Below are 16,110 nucleotides of genomic sequence, written 5' to 3'. Positions count from 1 at the left end.
ATGAAATAAATAATATTGAACTTTTCCTTCTGTGTTGCTCTTTAAAAGAAGCTGACCTGCCCTGATTTGTGTAGGTCTCTCTCTTTTTTTTTTTTTTAAAAAAAAAAGAAAAATCCAATCCTTTCTTTTCTCTCTCTTACCCTGTAGCTCTGTTCTTTCCCTTGTGTCTTAAAACATAAAGACAATTCTCCTAGCCTTGCTTTGACTTTTAAGAATCATATAAAAACAAAATCAAAATGCCTTAAGAGCTGTTGTCATACGTGCTGTCCTTTGCTTGCCAATAGCCTGGAAATGTGGAATCAAAAATATCTTGTGTTTCTTGTCTTCTCTAATATTTAAGGTCTCTTCAAGATCTCTCCCGGCAGACAGATATTCCTTACGGCACCGTTTTGGATTCTGCAGTCTATGAACATGTACGGGTGAAAGGGATGAATCCTTTTGAGAAGAACAGCATGTATTCGAAGTTGTGGCAGATGATTAACCGAAGTAACGGGTCTGAGAACAACGTGCAAGAATCCCAGATCGGCATTCATAAGGTAAAGTCGATAGCCCAACCTTTTTCTTGATCATTAGAAAAATCCTTGGGATTAATGGATTTGTTTTACAAAGAGTTTTACCACAGAATTGTTAGGACATGAAAAATAATCACCTTAGAGCAGTGGTGAAATCCAATTTTTTTTTACTACTGGTTCTGTGGGCGTGGCTTGGTGGGTGTGGCTTAGTGGGAGTGGCAGGGGAAGGATACTGCAAAATCCCCATTCCCTCCCCACTCCGGGTGGAAGGATATTGCAAAATCTCCATTCCAGCCCCACTCTGGGGCCAGCCAGAGGTGGCATTTGCCGGTTCTCCAAACTACTAAAAATTTCCGCTACCGGTTCTCCAGAACCTGCTGGATTTCATCCCTGCCTTAGAGTGATTTCAGCTTTTGGCTCATTCTACTGCATCCTAAAATTGGGACTGATTTATGTACTTTACTTAGTGGTTTGGTTTTGTTTTTTTTTCAAAAGAAAAGTCAAATATTTTTTTTTCCTTGAAAAAATTAAGCCAGTTGATATATATCTTTGTGTAATTTAGCTCTACAAGTAGACAGGGGCAGCTATTTGTAGATAAGAACTTTACATTTGGCTTAGAACAGTGTTTCTCAACATGAGGTAGCTGTTAACATGCCTGGCTGGGGAATTCTGGGATTTGAAGTTCGCACATCTTAAAGTTGCTGAGGCTAAGAAACCCTGCCTTAAAGTGACAGATTTCCCCTATTCATTAAGAGGAGCAAGATTAGCAGTTTGCTTGTGATTTGTATTGCAGCTTTAGGGCTACCAATTACACTAGAAATACAGAAGCCACGTTCATGAACTTTTTCACAAATCTTGCCAGTTTTCTTTTCCTGACCGCAGTAAAGATCAAGACCTTAGAAATACCAAACAGCAAGTGACAAAGAAAGAAGGAAACTAATCATAAATGTTCCATTGTGCTTCAGAGTTTTACAGCGATAGTTGCAATTTGGCAAACCTTAAAGAGTTTCTTAAATGAGAATGGTTCACCACTGAGCCAACTTGTTTAAAGAGATGAGGAACTCTTTTCCTCTGAGTTGGAGTTGGAGGAGGAGGAATTTAGTAAAAGATACAGTTTTCTAATTAAAAAAAAACAGGTTGACCTGCTTTTTCTTTTTAAAAAGTTGGCATGCTTCAGAGAATCTGAAAGTTGGGTTCTCCACGGGCTCAGGCTTCTTAAATAACTAATTTTATATATATTTATATAAAAACTGAGTCCAATTGTTTATCCCCATTATTCACTGTCACTCCTTTTTGCCATCCAAAGTTTGCAAATTTCCTTTATGCCATTTATGTTAGTCTACAGATACATGGCACCCTACATTACCGCTTATTCTTCCCCATTCCCTCCTGCAGTTATCTGCGGCAAAAAAACATATCTTTTTCCCAGTGAGTAGACAGAATCACAATGTGCTTAAATAATACCTCAGTACATTTAACTTGGTATACAAAATATTTAACTAGCAGGAAAACTGTGAATTACTGTCAAGTGAAATAAAGCTTTTGGATTTCACAATAAAAGAAGGTCTATTTTGCAAACCAGGATGTTAATATTCAAGCTACAGCTCAGCAGTAACTGAAATGCAGAAATAATGGTTCTTCAACTCTTTTTTCTCTCTTTCTCCTTTTTCTCCCCCCTAATTCTTACTGGGATAAAGAATGGCTTTCTTTATTTTGCTGACAAATAACCTTTTAACTATGATAGTTAAATTCCTTGCACTGACAAGAATTTCTAGTGCTAATGATGCCACAATGCTTTTCTGAATCACACACTAAAGTGGAATAGATTGGAAATCTTTCCTTTTGTACACAATCGAGGTTGACCCCGGGACCCCATTGGTGAAGGGTTTTTGAGCAATATTACACAAGAAAGTGTGAAGGCCTTCTTCCAAGCTGTTTTTCAACATCCCAGTCCAGCCTATAGCCCAGAATTTTCAACTTCCATCCAAGTATTATATGGAATTGTCCCTGCTTGCCTTCCAAGATCACCAGGAAATCACAGGATTGTAGACCAGACTGGAAAATAAAAATCACAAACTTTCCAGTAGATAGCAAGTTACTTTTTTTTACTGTTGTCACCATAACAGACATGTTAATGTAGTCTCCATTAATCAAGCTTGATGGATGTGCAAGTCTAAGAATTCTATGTATAGCATAGGATCATCATATCTATGAATAATATGTCTACATGTATTTACACACTAGCATGTCTGTAGTATTATTTATTCCTCTTATTATCTTCTTTACTTTCCCCTTTTATTGATATGATGATGATGATGATGATGATGATGATGATGATGATGATGATTCTGTTGCTTTACATGTACACTGAGAGCTTCTGCCCCAGAGACAAATTCCTCTAATCCAGGGGCGTCAAACTCAAGGCCCAGGAGCCGGAGCTGCTCCGCGGGATATTTAAATCTGGCCCGCAGGGCCACCCTGGAAACAATGAAGGACCAGCCTGTGGTGCCTCTGCCAGCAAAAATGGAACTCAGGAGGGCTGCACATGGCCCTTCCAAGCTCCATTTTTGCTGGCAGAGGGTTGCAGGCAAAAATGGAGCTTGGAATCCCGTTTTCTCTGGCAGAGCGCTCAGGCCACCACAGGCACCCACACACACACGAGTGACATTGAGCTGGCCACACCCATCCTGGCTACGCCCACTCTTGCCCCACGAGGTCAAACACAACCCTGATGTGGCCCTCAATGAAATCAAGTTTGACACCCCTGCTCTAATCACACTTGGCCAAATAAATATTCACTTCAATTCAATTCAATATAATACATCATGAACTGGAAAATTATGCCCTAACCTTTAATCTGGGTCCTTTAAAGGACCCAGATTGTTGGGGGCAATATGCTATTTAGTATAGTCAATTGTTGTAAACTGCCCAGAGTCCTCGGAGACTGGGCGGCATAAAAATATGATAAATAAATAAATAAATAAATAAATAAATAAATAAATAAATAAATAAATAAATAATCTAATACTATCAACATAGAAGAGTGGGTCTAACTAGCATACTTGTTAAATTTACCTAGGTTGCTAATTAACTATGTAGTTATGTACAATTATGAACAATGATTGTTAAGATGTTGTTAAAGCCATAATCCCCAATTTTCTTGTCTGATGCTGAAAAACTGATTCCTTATACTACTAAGTATAGTTGTAGAGGAGAAATCCATAGAGTCCCAGATGCCTGGGCTTGGAAGTCATGGACTATAAGAGGCCCAACCCGGTGCCCTTGTTCCTGCCTCTACTGCTTCATCCTTTGCTGTCTGCCAAGTGTTGTCCATGGGGAACCCCTGGCTGGCACTTATTTATTTTTAATTGAAGCATCCTTGTGACACAGAGCACTCAAGGACTTTTCAAAATACAAGATTGGAACAGTCAGCCTAGTTTTACCCAGATGTTAAGATTTTTTTTTTTACACTCATTGACTACTGTATAACTGTACAGAAGCACCTTTCCACTTGATTAAAGCAGGTAATGGATGCCTAACTTTAAAGGTTGGGATGGAGTAACACAATTTTCCAAGCCAAGCTACCGTTTCAGATTGGATCACTGCAGGGGTCTGATTTGAGATAACATCTTAAGATGGAAAACAGGCACTTCCTATAGGTCGAATATATAAATTAAATGTAGCATTTATAATAATTAACCAATCCAACGCTGTAATAATGATTGGTAGTTTAAATGGAAGTCTGATTGAACTGTTCTCTGTGCATGAACAATGTAGAAACTTATCATATTAAACAGCTCCATATCTAATGACTGTCTTGCATTTTTCATTGTACAGTCACTTAACTGTGAGGACAACAATAAGAGTAAAAAAAAGAGTGGTTCCTAGAGAACTGAAAGTAGAAGTGGGTCCAGCCATTTTTAATACAGTTAATCAATCTGCCATTTTAAGTATTATTTTTAATTGCAATATTTGTTTATTGATCATCTCCAATATATTTGCAATATATTTTTAAAAGCCTACCATGTTTCCCCGAAAATAAGACTGTGTCTTATATTTTTTTCCACCAAAAAAGGCACCAGGTCTTATTTTCGGGGGGAAGGGGATGTCGTCCACTGACTGACCTCACTTGCAGCCTCCTTTTCGTTTTCAGAGGCATTCAGGAACTTGGCAAGGCCTTCCTGAAAGGCTCTGCAGCTGCAAAGGCCTTTAGGAAAGCCTTGCTGGCAAGGCAGGTGTCAGGGTGTGTGAGGCCTGGCTGCAACTGTCCGAAGGTAAGTAGTAGGGCAGCTCCACCCCCCCAACCCCACCCTAGCTTAATTTTTACCCTTGCCCCTGGAGTTGGTGGGGCTTAATTAGGGCTTATTTTGGGGGTAGGGCTTATATTGGGTGCACGTGTAAAAATCAAGCTAGGACTTACTTTTGGGGTAGGTCGTATTTTGGGTGAAACACGGTAGATGACAAATGACTTATTTTCTATTAAACAGATAGAGATGGCAAATAAAATAGATGAAGTTCATCTCATAATTATTTACCCTTGTCCATGTTGGGTTTTGATTAACAATTGAACAAATTTAGACTGGGATAACTGCATTAGATTACTTTGGTTTCTCTGTGACCATTCCTGAGCCAGATATATTCGTGAAATTTTGATAACACAGGTAGGGAACAATCCTAATCTCCTGTCAAGTTTCCACCACCCAAATTTAGCATCATGCAACCTGCCAACACATGAAGGGTGCTTTAGCAAAACTGATGCCTAATAGTAATGACATTCAATATCTATCAGCCAGCTGAAAAGAACAGCCAACTGGAATTTCTTTAAAAAATAAAGATAGGAGCAGGGACATTGTTTTTGTGAATACAGAAACCTAGAATATTTTACTAGAAACATACTTTTAAAATCAATAAAGTAACCTTGGTATGCAGGCTTTACCATTTAAACCATGCTGTCCTATTTCCCTGAGGACTTTATCTTTGTAAATACAGTCATACAGCAACCATGTGCACAGGTACACATTAAATGACAGAAGTAAACTGTGTTTGCATTTTATTTTACCTATCTGCTTTCAAGTATTTGTTGCTGTTGGGCCCAAGCAACCAGGAATGACACATTGAGTTACTTCTGAGTAGGCCTTTTTTTGTTGTTGTTTGCCTACAAAGTAGAATAATGCCAGACTAAAGTAACTATTTGAATAACTATTAGATATATTCTGTGTATTGCTAGGGGGACATCTGCCTTCACTCTAGCAGACATTCGAAAACTCCATTGTCGCTTTGTTTTCGGGGGGAAAAGCTTCTCCCTCTGCGACTCCAGACTACATTCCACAGTTGCTGTAGGTCCAGTGGGAAAGGGACATCCCTGGTATTACTATGGTTAAGACTAAATGGTCTTAAAGACTTTTTAAAGACTTACCTGATGTGGTATCATAAAATGATAGCATGCAGCCAGTAGGGCTATATGCCAAAGGTGCATGGAACCTTGTTACCTTCTCACCGAAGTGGTACCCAGTAATCTACTTGCATTTGCATGCTTTCAAACTGCTAGGTGGGCAGGAGCTGAGGCAGGAACAGGCGCTCACCCCATTGCATGGCACTCAGGTCTCGAACCCGGCCTGAAAAGCTTTTCACCTAACAAGCTCAGCATCTTTAACTGCTGAGCCATTGCGATTAATCAGTATTCAACTAGGGGGATAATATGTGTGTGTGTGTGTTTTTCCTTTTTTAATGCACTTTTTAAATGTCTCGCTTGCTTTGTAAAAAAAGTAACAGTAAAAGAAAACACATATTAAAGAAAAAGAATACATGAATGAAGGCAGATATACGTGTTCCAGGATAATGATGTAAAATCAAATTTGGATCGGTCACTAGGACCAGAGTTTTACCCTTCCAAGCTTTCAGACTCATGCTGGAGCCCATCTTCAGAGAATTTCACTATTGGAATGTGTGCTTTAGGCTGTTCTGTGAGTCATGTTAAGGGAGCTTGGCAGCACAAGGAAACGACAGCCAATCATCAGCTATCAACACACCAATCAGCCAATAGGAAGGCACCACATAGACACGACTCCTAGAATAGCCCAAAGCATGTATTCCAGTACAGAAATTGCCTGAAGATGGGCTCCAGCATGAGTCCAAAAGATCAAAGAGTAAATCTCTGGCCCAGTGACCAACCCAAATTCGATTTCACAAAAAAAAAAAAAATACATTGTCTAGAAGACAGAATCCCAAAAACAAAACAAAAACCCAAAGGGATCAACCACCATTTTAGCTCAAGGCCTGAAAGAACAGCCAAGTGTTTAATAATTTGCAAAAAGTCAAAGGGTGGTAGCAGTCAGGAGCCATCACTAGAAGCCAGGAGCCATCACTGAGAAGGGAAACTTCCTAGGTCACATTGCTTAATTGACATAACCTGGAAAATGCCCGCTTATGGGTCCTTCCTTTCCTTTCCTTTCCTTTCCTTTCCTTTCCTTTCCTTTCCTTTCCTTTCCTTTCCTTTCCTTTCCTTTCCTTTCCTTTCCTTTCCCTTCCCTTCCCTTCCCTTCCCTTCCCTTCCTTTCCTTTCTTCTCCTTCCTTTTCTTCCTTCCCTTCCCTTCCCTTCCTTTCTTTTCCTTCCTTTCCTTTCCCTTCCCTTCTCTTCCCTTCCTTTCCTTTCTTTTCCTTCCTTTCCTTTCCTTTCCTTCCTTTCCCTTCCTTTCCCTTCCCTTCCCTTTCTTTTCACATTTGCATTAGGACTGCTTTATGGTAAGCCTTTTTCTTACCTGCTTTTTCTTTTCTATAAAGCACTTCTTGTGCTGAGGCCAAAAGTATTTTTGAGCACAGCTTGGGCTCATATCTAGCCCATATCTGTAATATAATGATTTTTGAATTCTACATTAACTTTAACTTTATCATACTATTAAAAAACATATTCATCCCAAACCTCAGGCTGTATTCTTCTAATTCTAACATTCTCTTATTTTTAGCAACATCCATTCCTTCATCAAAACCAAACAGCAGGCAGCAAAATACAATTTAAAATCAGGCAATCAGCCTCATTGTAAATCTAGACGAAGTTATACGTAAATTACTTGAATTAGGAACAGACACATAAAATGTCTAACTCTCTACTTCTAGCCAATACCTGCTTCATACATCTCATTGGTATGATGCCAATTGTTTCTGGATTAACATATACTCTCAGCTACTTTGCTTTAGGATCAAGCCCCAAGTCAACATGAGTTGTTCATGAAAGTACAGGGTTTTTGTTTTTGTTTTAAATCTGACTTAATGTTATGACACTTGTAACGCTAAGAGGAATTCAGCAGTGGAAGCAATTAACTAGAGATGTAGCAGGCTCATCTTCACTGAATGTTTTCAAGTAAAGTTTGTATAGGTGTTTGATGGAAATGCTTTAATAGAACTCCACTGAGCATGAGGTTGGATCAGTGGCTAACATATCCCCTTTTAACTCTATTATTCTGCCCAAATGCATTTAATGTTCCTTTATATAACTCCCCTTTTATGACTCTCATCCCTTAAATAATTCGGGGTAGAGTTGGGGTGACTGGATGGAGCTGAGCACTTACTGGCCGGATGCCTTTCCTGACGCCATGTGGAGTTCGCAACATAATTTTTTTCTTTGCACCCAGGGAGAAAGAAATATCTACTCAACCTAGAATTAAACTTCCAACCTTCAGAACGGGAAGCTATTAATTTCACCACTAGGCCACCATGCCTCTCATTTAATGTTTTTTGATATACATAATCTTCAATTGCTTTTAATAAAGAGAAATGTTGACTATAATTTTCTTTGAACTGATCTTCCCCTGCTTTCTAGTCTAACCATATTAGTTAACTTAATCATGGAAGCGATGCTCAATATCCTGATGAGAAATACTTTATTTTATTTATCTATTAGAAAATGTTAGAAACAAAGTGCTTTAGTAGAAGTTTTGATGCAGCTCAGGAGCCTTTTAGCTTGATTGTTACTGTAGCTTTTCAACTCTATGACCTTTCTTCTTACTATTTCAATCTTTTATATCATTATTGTCATTTAATCATATTAGCTGTACATGTCAATGAGGCTTGATCACAACAGATGCACTACTATATTTTCAATATAATTCCATAGATCACCTCCATCAATGGGATTAAATAGCATGAAAGTCAGTGAAGCCAAGAAAATAAAGGCAAAAAAGGGAAAACATATAGATTAAAAAGTAGGATAATACTTCATCCACCCCCCAAGATGGAACCCGCAATATTCCCTACCTCCCCGGGTAGATGTGACCAGCAAGAGATAACCTTATTAAAGGTTATGCTCTTCTTCTGCGTTGTGATTTTTTTTTTGGGAGGTATTTTTCTTTTTCTGATGATGATCCATTCTCAATGAATCCATTCTCAATTAACCCCACTGGCATCAGTGGAAACTTCAAATCTGGAGTACATTACTGCTTGTGGGGGAAGGTAGTGTCCACATGTTCAAAATGGTAAAGGTTACCTTCGCACATATGTGCTAGTCGATCCCGACTCTAGGGGGCGGTGCTCATCTCCGTTTCAAAGCCAAAAAGCCAGCACTGTCCGAAAACGTCTCCGTGGTCATGTGGCCGGCATGACTTAATGCCAAAGGCGGACGGAACACTGTTACCTTCCCACCAAAGGTGGTCCCTATTTTACTACTTGCATTTTTTACGTGCTTTCGAACTGCTAGGTTGGCAGAAGCTGGGACAAGTAACGGGAGCTCACCCTGTTAAGCGGCACGAGGGATTCGAACCGCTGAACTGCTGACCTTTTGATCAACAAGTTCAGCATCTTAGCCACTGAGCTACTGTGTCCCCTTCCACAGGTTTAGAACAATCTAAAAAAAAGTTTCCATGTCCACTGTAAACTGTCATGAGGGGTAGGGGGCGTCACACTGGCAATTGTGTTTGTTTCGGTTTGCTTCACATACTGTGCTATGCCTTGAACCATTGCAGGTGTTTGCACACATTGCTGTGCCTTTAATATGCTAGAGTGGTTGACTTCACACAATATGTTAAGCCAGAAGCGGCATGTTACTTCTCAGGAAAATGTGGAATCCTATCTGTATATGTTATATATAGTATTATCCTAAATTACTAACAGTTGCCAAAAGCTTATGTCTTTCAATAAAATTAAATGATAATGCTGGATTCCATCCGATTTTTGCGACCATAGACTGACATAGCTCTCCTCTTTCAACATGTATGATCTGGGCCCAAGATATAGAATTTTGATTCCAATCCTGGAATGGATTCTTAAATATTTTTACCCCTCTTTTCTATTATTTAAATATTTCTACAATAATAACATAGTACCCTGTTCCCCCCAAAATAAGACATCCCCTGATAATAAGCCCAATTGGGCTTTTGAGCACATGTGCTAAAATAAGCCTCCCCCCCCCCCGAAAATAAGCCCTCCCTGAAAATAAGGTCAAGCGCTTATTTCGGGGTTCAAAAAAAATATAAGACAGGGTCTTATTTTTGGGGAAACATGGTAATATATTATTGTTGTTCTAATCACATTCAATAGCGTATATGAGCAGCTTGTCAGTAGGTTTTATGAGAATCAGTATGCTATTTATTTTATTTTATTTATATTTAATTTTTATGAATACCTTTATATTTATTCATATATTTATTAAATTTATGTGTTGTCCATCTCCCAACAGGTAACTCTAGGACACCTTAAATAGAACTAGTGGCTTGTTATTATTATTATTATTATTATTATTATTATTATTATTATTATTATTATTATTATTATTTTGGTTAAATTTCTGCTCAACATTTTTTACTGTTGTAATTTATTGTTATGTTAAGCTTACACAGAAAATGATATGAAAATACAGATCTACCATTGAAACCAGCCAAATTTGGTTCTAACAAGAAAAATAATATTCTTCCGAACTTCCGGTTTGCAAGCTTCGGTGATGGCGGTGTTTTTTTAAAGACCGCCAGCCCCGCCGCCTGTAGAGCCGCCCCGCGAACGAGGAGCGGCTCGAAAACTCCGAAATCTTGAAGATTGCAGGAGAAGAGACAGCAGGGCACAGGTTGAGCCCCTGTAACCCCCCAGGGAATTGTTTCTGGGGAGAAAACAGGTGCGGCTCCCTCCCAACCTGCGGAGACTCCGGGCAGCGTGGGACGATTCTGCCTTCAGCAGAACAAGCCGGCAGCAGCAAACTTTTAAAGTGAAAGGAACCAACTTTAACAAACAGCGTAAATACCAACTTGAATCCAGAAAATTGAAAATTGCAAGTATTAGTGCTTTGTTGACTTTTTAATTCAAAAGAGAAAGCGAGTGAGTGAAAGTGATTTGAAAAAATATGGCGCCCAGCATTTGAGTTAACGAGCTAGTGAAAGTGGATTTGTGAAGCCTTCCTGCTTTGCTATAAAGTTACAAAGCTTCTACAAAGTTGCTCTATCTAAAGAAAAAATTTCTTTCTCTAAAATTTGACTTTGTTTTACTTCAGTTTTATTTGATTAAATCTGGGGGACTTTTTTAGAAGTTTCTGTGGAAGAGGGAAAGGAAAAGGAACTTCCCTCTTCAGAAAAACTAGCCTACGTGGCAGGATGGCTTCAAAGAAGCAGGAAGGGAAGGCAACAGGGGGGGGATCCCCCACACACAAACATGAAACGCAGCTTCCCCCTGCTCAACAGTTACAGACTCAGAAAAAAGAATTTGATGTGGGAGATTTAAAAGAATTTATTTCTAAAACTTTGGATGATAAATTTCAAAAATCTCAACAGGAGATAGATGATAAACTTCAAAAATCACATCAGGAGATAGATGATAAACTTCAAAAATCACATCAGGAATTTATGCAGGAAATTAATGAAGTTAAAGACATGGTGCAACAGAATCAAAACAAGGTGGCCAAAAAAATATCAGAAGTGGCATCTGGCCTGGCAGAATTTATTGGGAAAGTTGATTTTAAAGTTGAAGAACTTAAATCAGAAGTTAATGTTAAGATGAAAGACAATGATTATAAAATTGCTGATGTTGACAATAAAATGCAAAGAGTTGAAAACGAGATTGTTATGATACAATTCAGGGCAATGGAGTTTGCTATACGGCTTCGAGGAATTCGAGAAGAGGAAAGACAGGATCTGAGACAGGTTTGTTCTGAGGCCCTGGCTAAGATTATACAAGTTAATCCTGATGTGGTTTTTCACAAAATAGATAAAATTTACAGAGTGAATTCTTGGGTGGCCAGACAAAGACAATTACCTAGAGATGTGGTCATATATTTTACAGATAGAGAAATAAGAAATGATATCCTGCAAAAATCTTTTTATACTTCTGTGCAAGTGGGGGGGCGCGCGAATTGGAATTTATAAAGAATTACCTCCCAAAATGCTGAAAGCTAGAAAAGAATTTGGCTTTCTTGTTAAGGAATTGCAAAATTTACAGATACCTTTCCGGTGGGATGCCCCAGTTGGTATAATTTTCAGATATAAGGGAGAAAGATATCGTTTGAATACCGTGGAGAAGGCACAGCACTTTTACACTACTATTCTTAAGGAAAGAACACCATCTCCACGTACATCTACAGTCTTGGAGATTAAGGAGAGTGAAGAGAAGCAGCCTCGACGAGAATTGCAAGAACAGTCTAAGCAGGAATTAGAGGAAATGCAAGGTGCAGAAGGAGGTTTTTTGGATGAGCCTTTGCTGGAATCTTCTCCAATCTTGGACCCGACTGGTATGATTGAAGTTAAGGACCAACGTATAACTCGAGCTCAATCTAAGTTACTTAAACAGAAGCAACAACAACAACAGGAAAGACAAGACAAGGAGGCAGTTAAGAGTACTGCACAAGAGATTGGAGCCATGGGAGGAGCGAGATCGAAGCTTTCGGATGACCTTCAATTATTTTGCTCTTTGCTCCAGAAAGAGGGAGATGATGTTTAAGTGTTTATCTTGGAATGTTAATGGGTTGAATTCAGCACAGAAAAGGAAGAAATTATTTACATATTTGAAACAATTTAATAATGATATAATTTGTTTACAAGAAACGCATATCACAACTCAAGATCAAAAATATTTGATAAACTCCAAACTAGGAACACATTTTATATCTTCAACTTCGCAGAAAAAGAATGGTGTGGTTATTTATGTAAATAAAAAGTTAACAGCTAAAGTTATAGAAGCAGATGAAGATGGTAGGTTTGTAGCAATTGAATTGTTCACAGCAAATGGTCAAATTCTTTTGATTGGAATTTATGCTCCCAATCAACAACAGGACTATTTTTATAAGATGCTACATACTAAAATATTGCAATGGGATTATAGATCTATTTTAATTATGGGAGACTGGAATGGAGTAATTGATTCTAAATTAGATAAAAAGAGTTTAGCAAAGTCTAGGATCAGATTACCACAGACTTTCTTTGATATGAAAGAAGATATGGAACTAAAAGATGTTTGGAGAATACATAATCCAAAAGAATTGGACTACACTTTTTTTTCTGACAGACACAGATCCTTCTCTAGGATTGATTTCATTTTGTTGACAGATGACCTACTTGTTAAGACAAAAAGAACAAAGATCTTTCCAAGAACTTTGACTGACCATAGCCCAGTATGGATAGAAATTGAGATAGGCAAGACTGAAAGACGCTCCTGGAGATTAAATGAGAACTTGTTCAGATATGAAAAAAATACAACAGAACTTAAAAAGCATCTGAAAGAATTTTTCGAAATAAATTTGAATAAAGGTACCCCAATTGAAATTGTGTGGGACGCAAGTAAAGCTTATATGAGAGGGGTACTTATCAACATGAATTCTAAACATAAACTGTTTCGACAAAAGATCTGAACTGGAAATAGAAATAAAGAATAAAGAACAGTTACTTATTAAAAACCCAACAGATGAAAGAATATGTGGTGCTATAAAACTTTTGAAAGACCAATTCCAAATGCTTATGGCGGAACAAGTTGCAACTAACTTACAATATGCGAAGCACAATACATTTTGTAACGCTAATAAACCGGGCAGATGGTTGGCTTACACGTTGAGGAAAAAAAAGTATACGGACTATTGATAGTATTGATATTGGAGGGAAAGAAATTTTTCAACAAAAATTAATTAAAGAAGCTTTTGTGGACTATTATACCAAATTATATGCTAAAGAAGAGGTGCAGAATGGACTTATAGAAAAATATTTAAACGATAAAAGAGTTACAAAAATTACTGATCAACAAAAGGAAAGAATGAATTATCCTATAACAGAGGAGGAGATAATAGTAGCAATTAAACAGCTAAAAACAGCTAAAGCTCCTGGCACGGATGGTTTGACCGCAGTGTATTACAAAACTTTGCAAGCTGAAATGGTGGAACAACTCAGAGATTTATTTTGCAATATTCAACAAGGGGGTAAAATACCCCCATCATGGACAACAGCTTACATATCTTTGATACCAAAAGAACAAGTCGGTCCTAAAAAACCAGAGAACTATAGACCAATATCTCTTTTGAATACAGATTATAAAATTTATGCGAAAGTATTAGCCAACAGGTTGATGCCAGTAATCCAAAAGGTGATTCATGATGATCAAGCGGGATTTATCGAGGGTAGACACATGAAGGATAATGTAAGGCAAGTAATAGATTTATTGGAATATCTTGAGAAGAATAAACAGATTCCTGCAGTGCTGGTCTTTTTGGATGCAGAGAAGGCCTTTGATAGAGTGGATTGGAATTTTCTACTAAAGACTTTAAAAAAGATGGATTTTGGGGATCAATTTATACAGGCGATTTCAGCAATTTATCAAGAGCAAAAGGCACAGATTATTATTAATGGAAGTTTGACAACAGAGTTTAAAATTGAAAAAGGAACGAGACAGGGATGTCCGTTGTCCCCACTTTTATTTATTCTAACATTAGAAGTCTTGTTAAATACAATACGGGACTCTAATATCTTGAAAGGGATAATGATTAGGCAAGAGGATTATAGAATAAAGGCATTTGCAGATGATCTGGTTGTTACCCTATCACAACCAATGGAATCAATAATCCTGATGAAGGACATTATACAAGACTATGGTAAAGTTTCAGGTTTTAGACTGAATCCAAAAAAGACTAAAATGATAGTTAAAAACATGACACAAGATCGTAAACATGAGCTTGAAAGGAGGGCAGGTTTTGAGACTGTACCTAAGGTAAAATATCTAGGAGTTCAGGTTGCAGAATCAAACATGAAATTGTTTCAAAATAACTATGAGGTGTTGTGGCGAGAGGTGCAGAAAGATATGGAGACTTGGAAAAAACTGCAGCTGTCTCTACTTGGAAGAATAGCAGCAGTTAAGATGAACATTTTGCCAAGATTTCTTTTTTTGTTTCAAATGATTCCGGTGCTTAAAAGTGATAAACAATTGAAAGTCTGGCAAACTGGACTTAATAAATTTGTGTGGAACGAGAAAAAGCCGAGAGTGAAATTGAAAATTATGCAAGATGTTCCAGAAAGAGGAGGCCTTAAACTTCCAAACCTACAGTTATATTACGATGCAGCAGCTTTAACTTTAACAAGTGATTGGTTTGGAAGTAAAAAGGCTGGAATATTGAATGCAGAAAGTTTTGATCTTGAATTTGGATGGCATGCTTACCTATTTTATGATGACAAAGTTGATAAAGTATTTAAAAGTCATATACTTAGAGACTCTTTGATGCGAGTTTGGAAGAAGCACCGACTCAAATGGGATTATAAAATACCGTTATGGCTGGATCTTGGTCATACCTTGTGGAATACAAATATAATGTCACTCGGGGGGTTTTTATACAAAGAGGTTCTTTTTACAGATGCGGGCAGATGGCAGCTGAAGACATTGCAGACACTGTTGGACGAAGGGATTAATTTAACCTGGTTACAATATAATCAATTACAATTGAGATGGAAAGAGGACCAAAAAACTGGTATTATGTTGCACGAGGAAGAATTGGTTAGACATATAAAAGAGAAAGGTCCAATGCATATCAAAAGGCTTTATAATGTTTTGTTAGAAAGGGATTCAGAAACTGAATTAGTAAAAGATTGTATGATTAAGTGGGCACAAAATTTTGAAGAACCAGTGATGTTGGAAACATGGGAAAAAATTTGGGTTCAGAATGTTAAATTTACACAGTCGCAGAACCTGAGGGAAAATTTTTACAAAATGTTTTATAGATGGCATTTAGATCCTAAAAAGTTGTCATGTATGTACCCTAATGTTCAGCCAAAATGTTGGAGATGTGAATGTTTGGATGCTACGTATTATCATGTTTGGTGGACCTGTAGGAAAGTTAAGGCCTTTTGGATAAAAATTTGGTGGGTCATGCAGAATGTTTTGAAGAAAAAAATTCAATTCTCTCCACAACTGTTTTTATTGGGTATAGTTAAGGGTTTTACATCGGGTGAAACAAAATTGATATTGTATATGATAACAGCAGCAAGATTGTTGATAGGTAAATATTGGAAAAATGAAGCTTTGCCCACTATTGAGGAATGGACTTTGAAGATGGCCAGTTTTGCAGAGATGGCAAAGATTTCAGCATACTTAAAAGATTGTTCACAAGAGACTTATGAATGGGAATGGAAAAGGTGGATAGAATATGTTCAGAACAAA

At 37.7% G+C, this 16,110-nt stretch overlaps 1 protein-coding gene across 1 annotated transcript in view; it reads left to right on the top strand.

Moving 5' to 3' along the window:
- GRID2 (glutamate ionotropic receptor delta type subunit 2) overlaps positions 1-16,110 on the top strand; it is a 1,156,109-nt gene that overhangs the window by 989,525 nt on the left and 150,474 nt on the right. The window contains exon 13 of the mRNA XM_070948519.1: positions 341-536. Within this exon, the coding sequence (XP_070804620.1) occupies positions 341-536 (196 nt within the window). The remainder of the gene's footprint in view (positions 1-340; positions 537-16,110) is intronic.

The sequence above is a fragment of the Pituophis catenifer genome, unplaced genomic scaffold, assembly GCF_029215685.1.
Source record: "Pituophis catenifer annectens isolate HBS135680 unplaced genomic scaffold, rPitCat1.0.hap2 SCAF_8, whole genome shotgun sequence".
NCBI lineage: Eukaryota > Metazoa > Chordata > Lepidosauria > Squamata > Colubridae > Pituophis > Pituophis catenifer.
The sequence above is the reverse complement of the archived record's forward strand: the minus strand, read 5'-3'. Positions and strand labels throughout refer to the sequence as shown.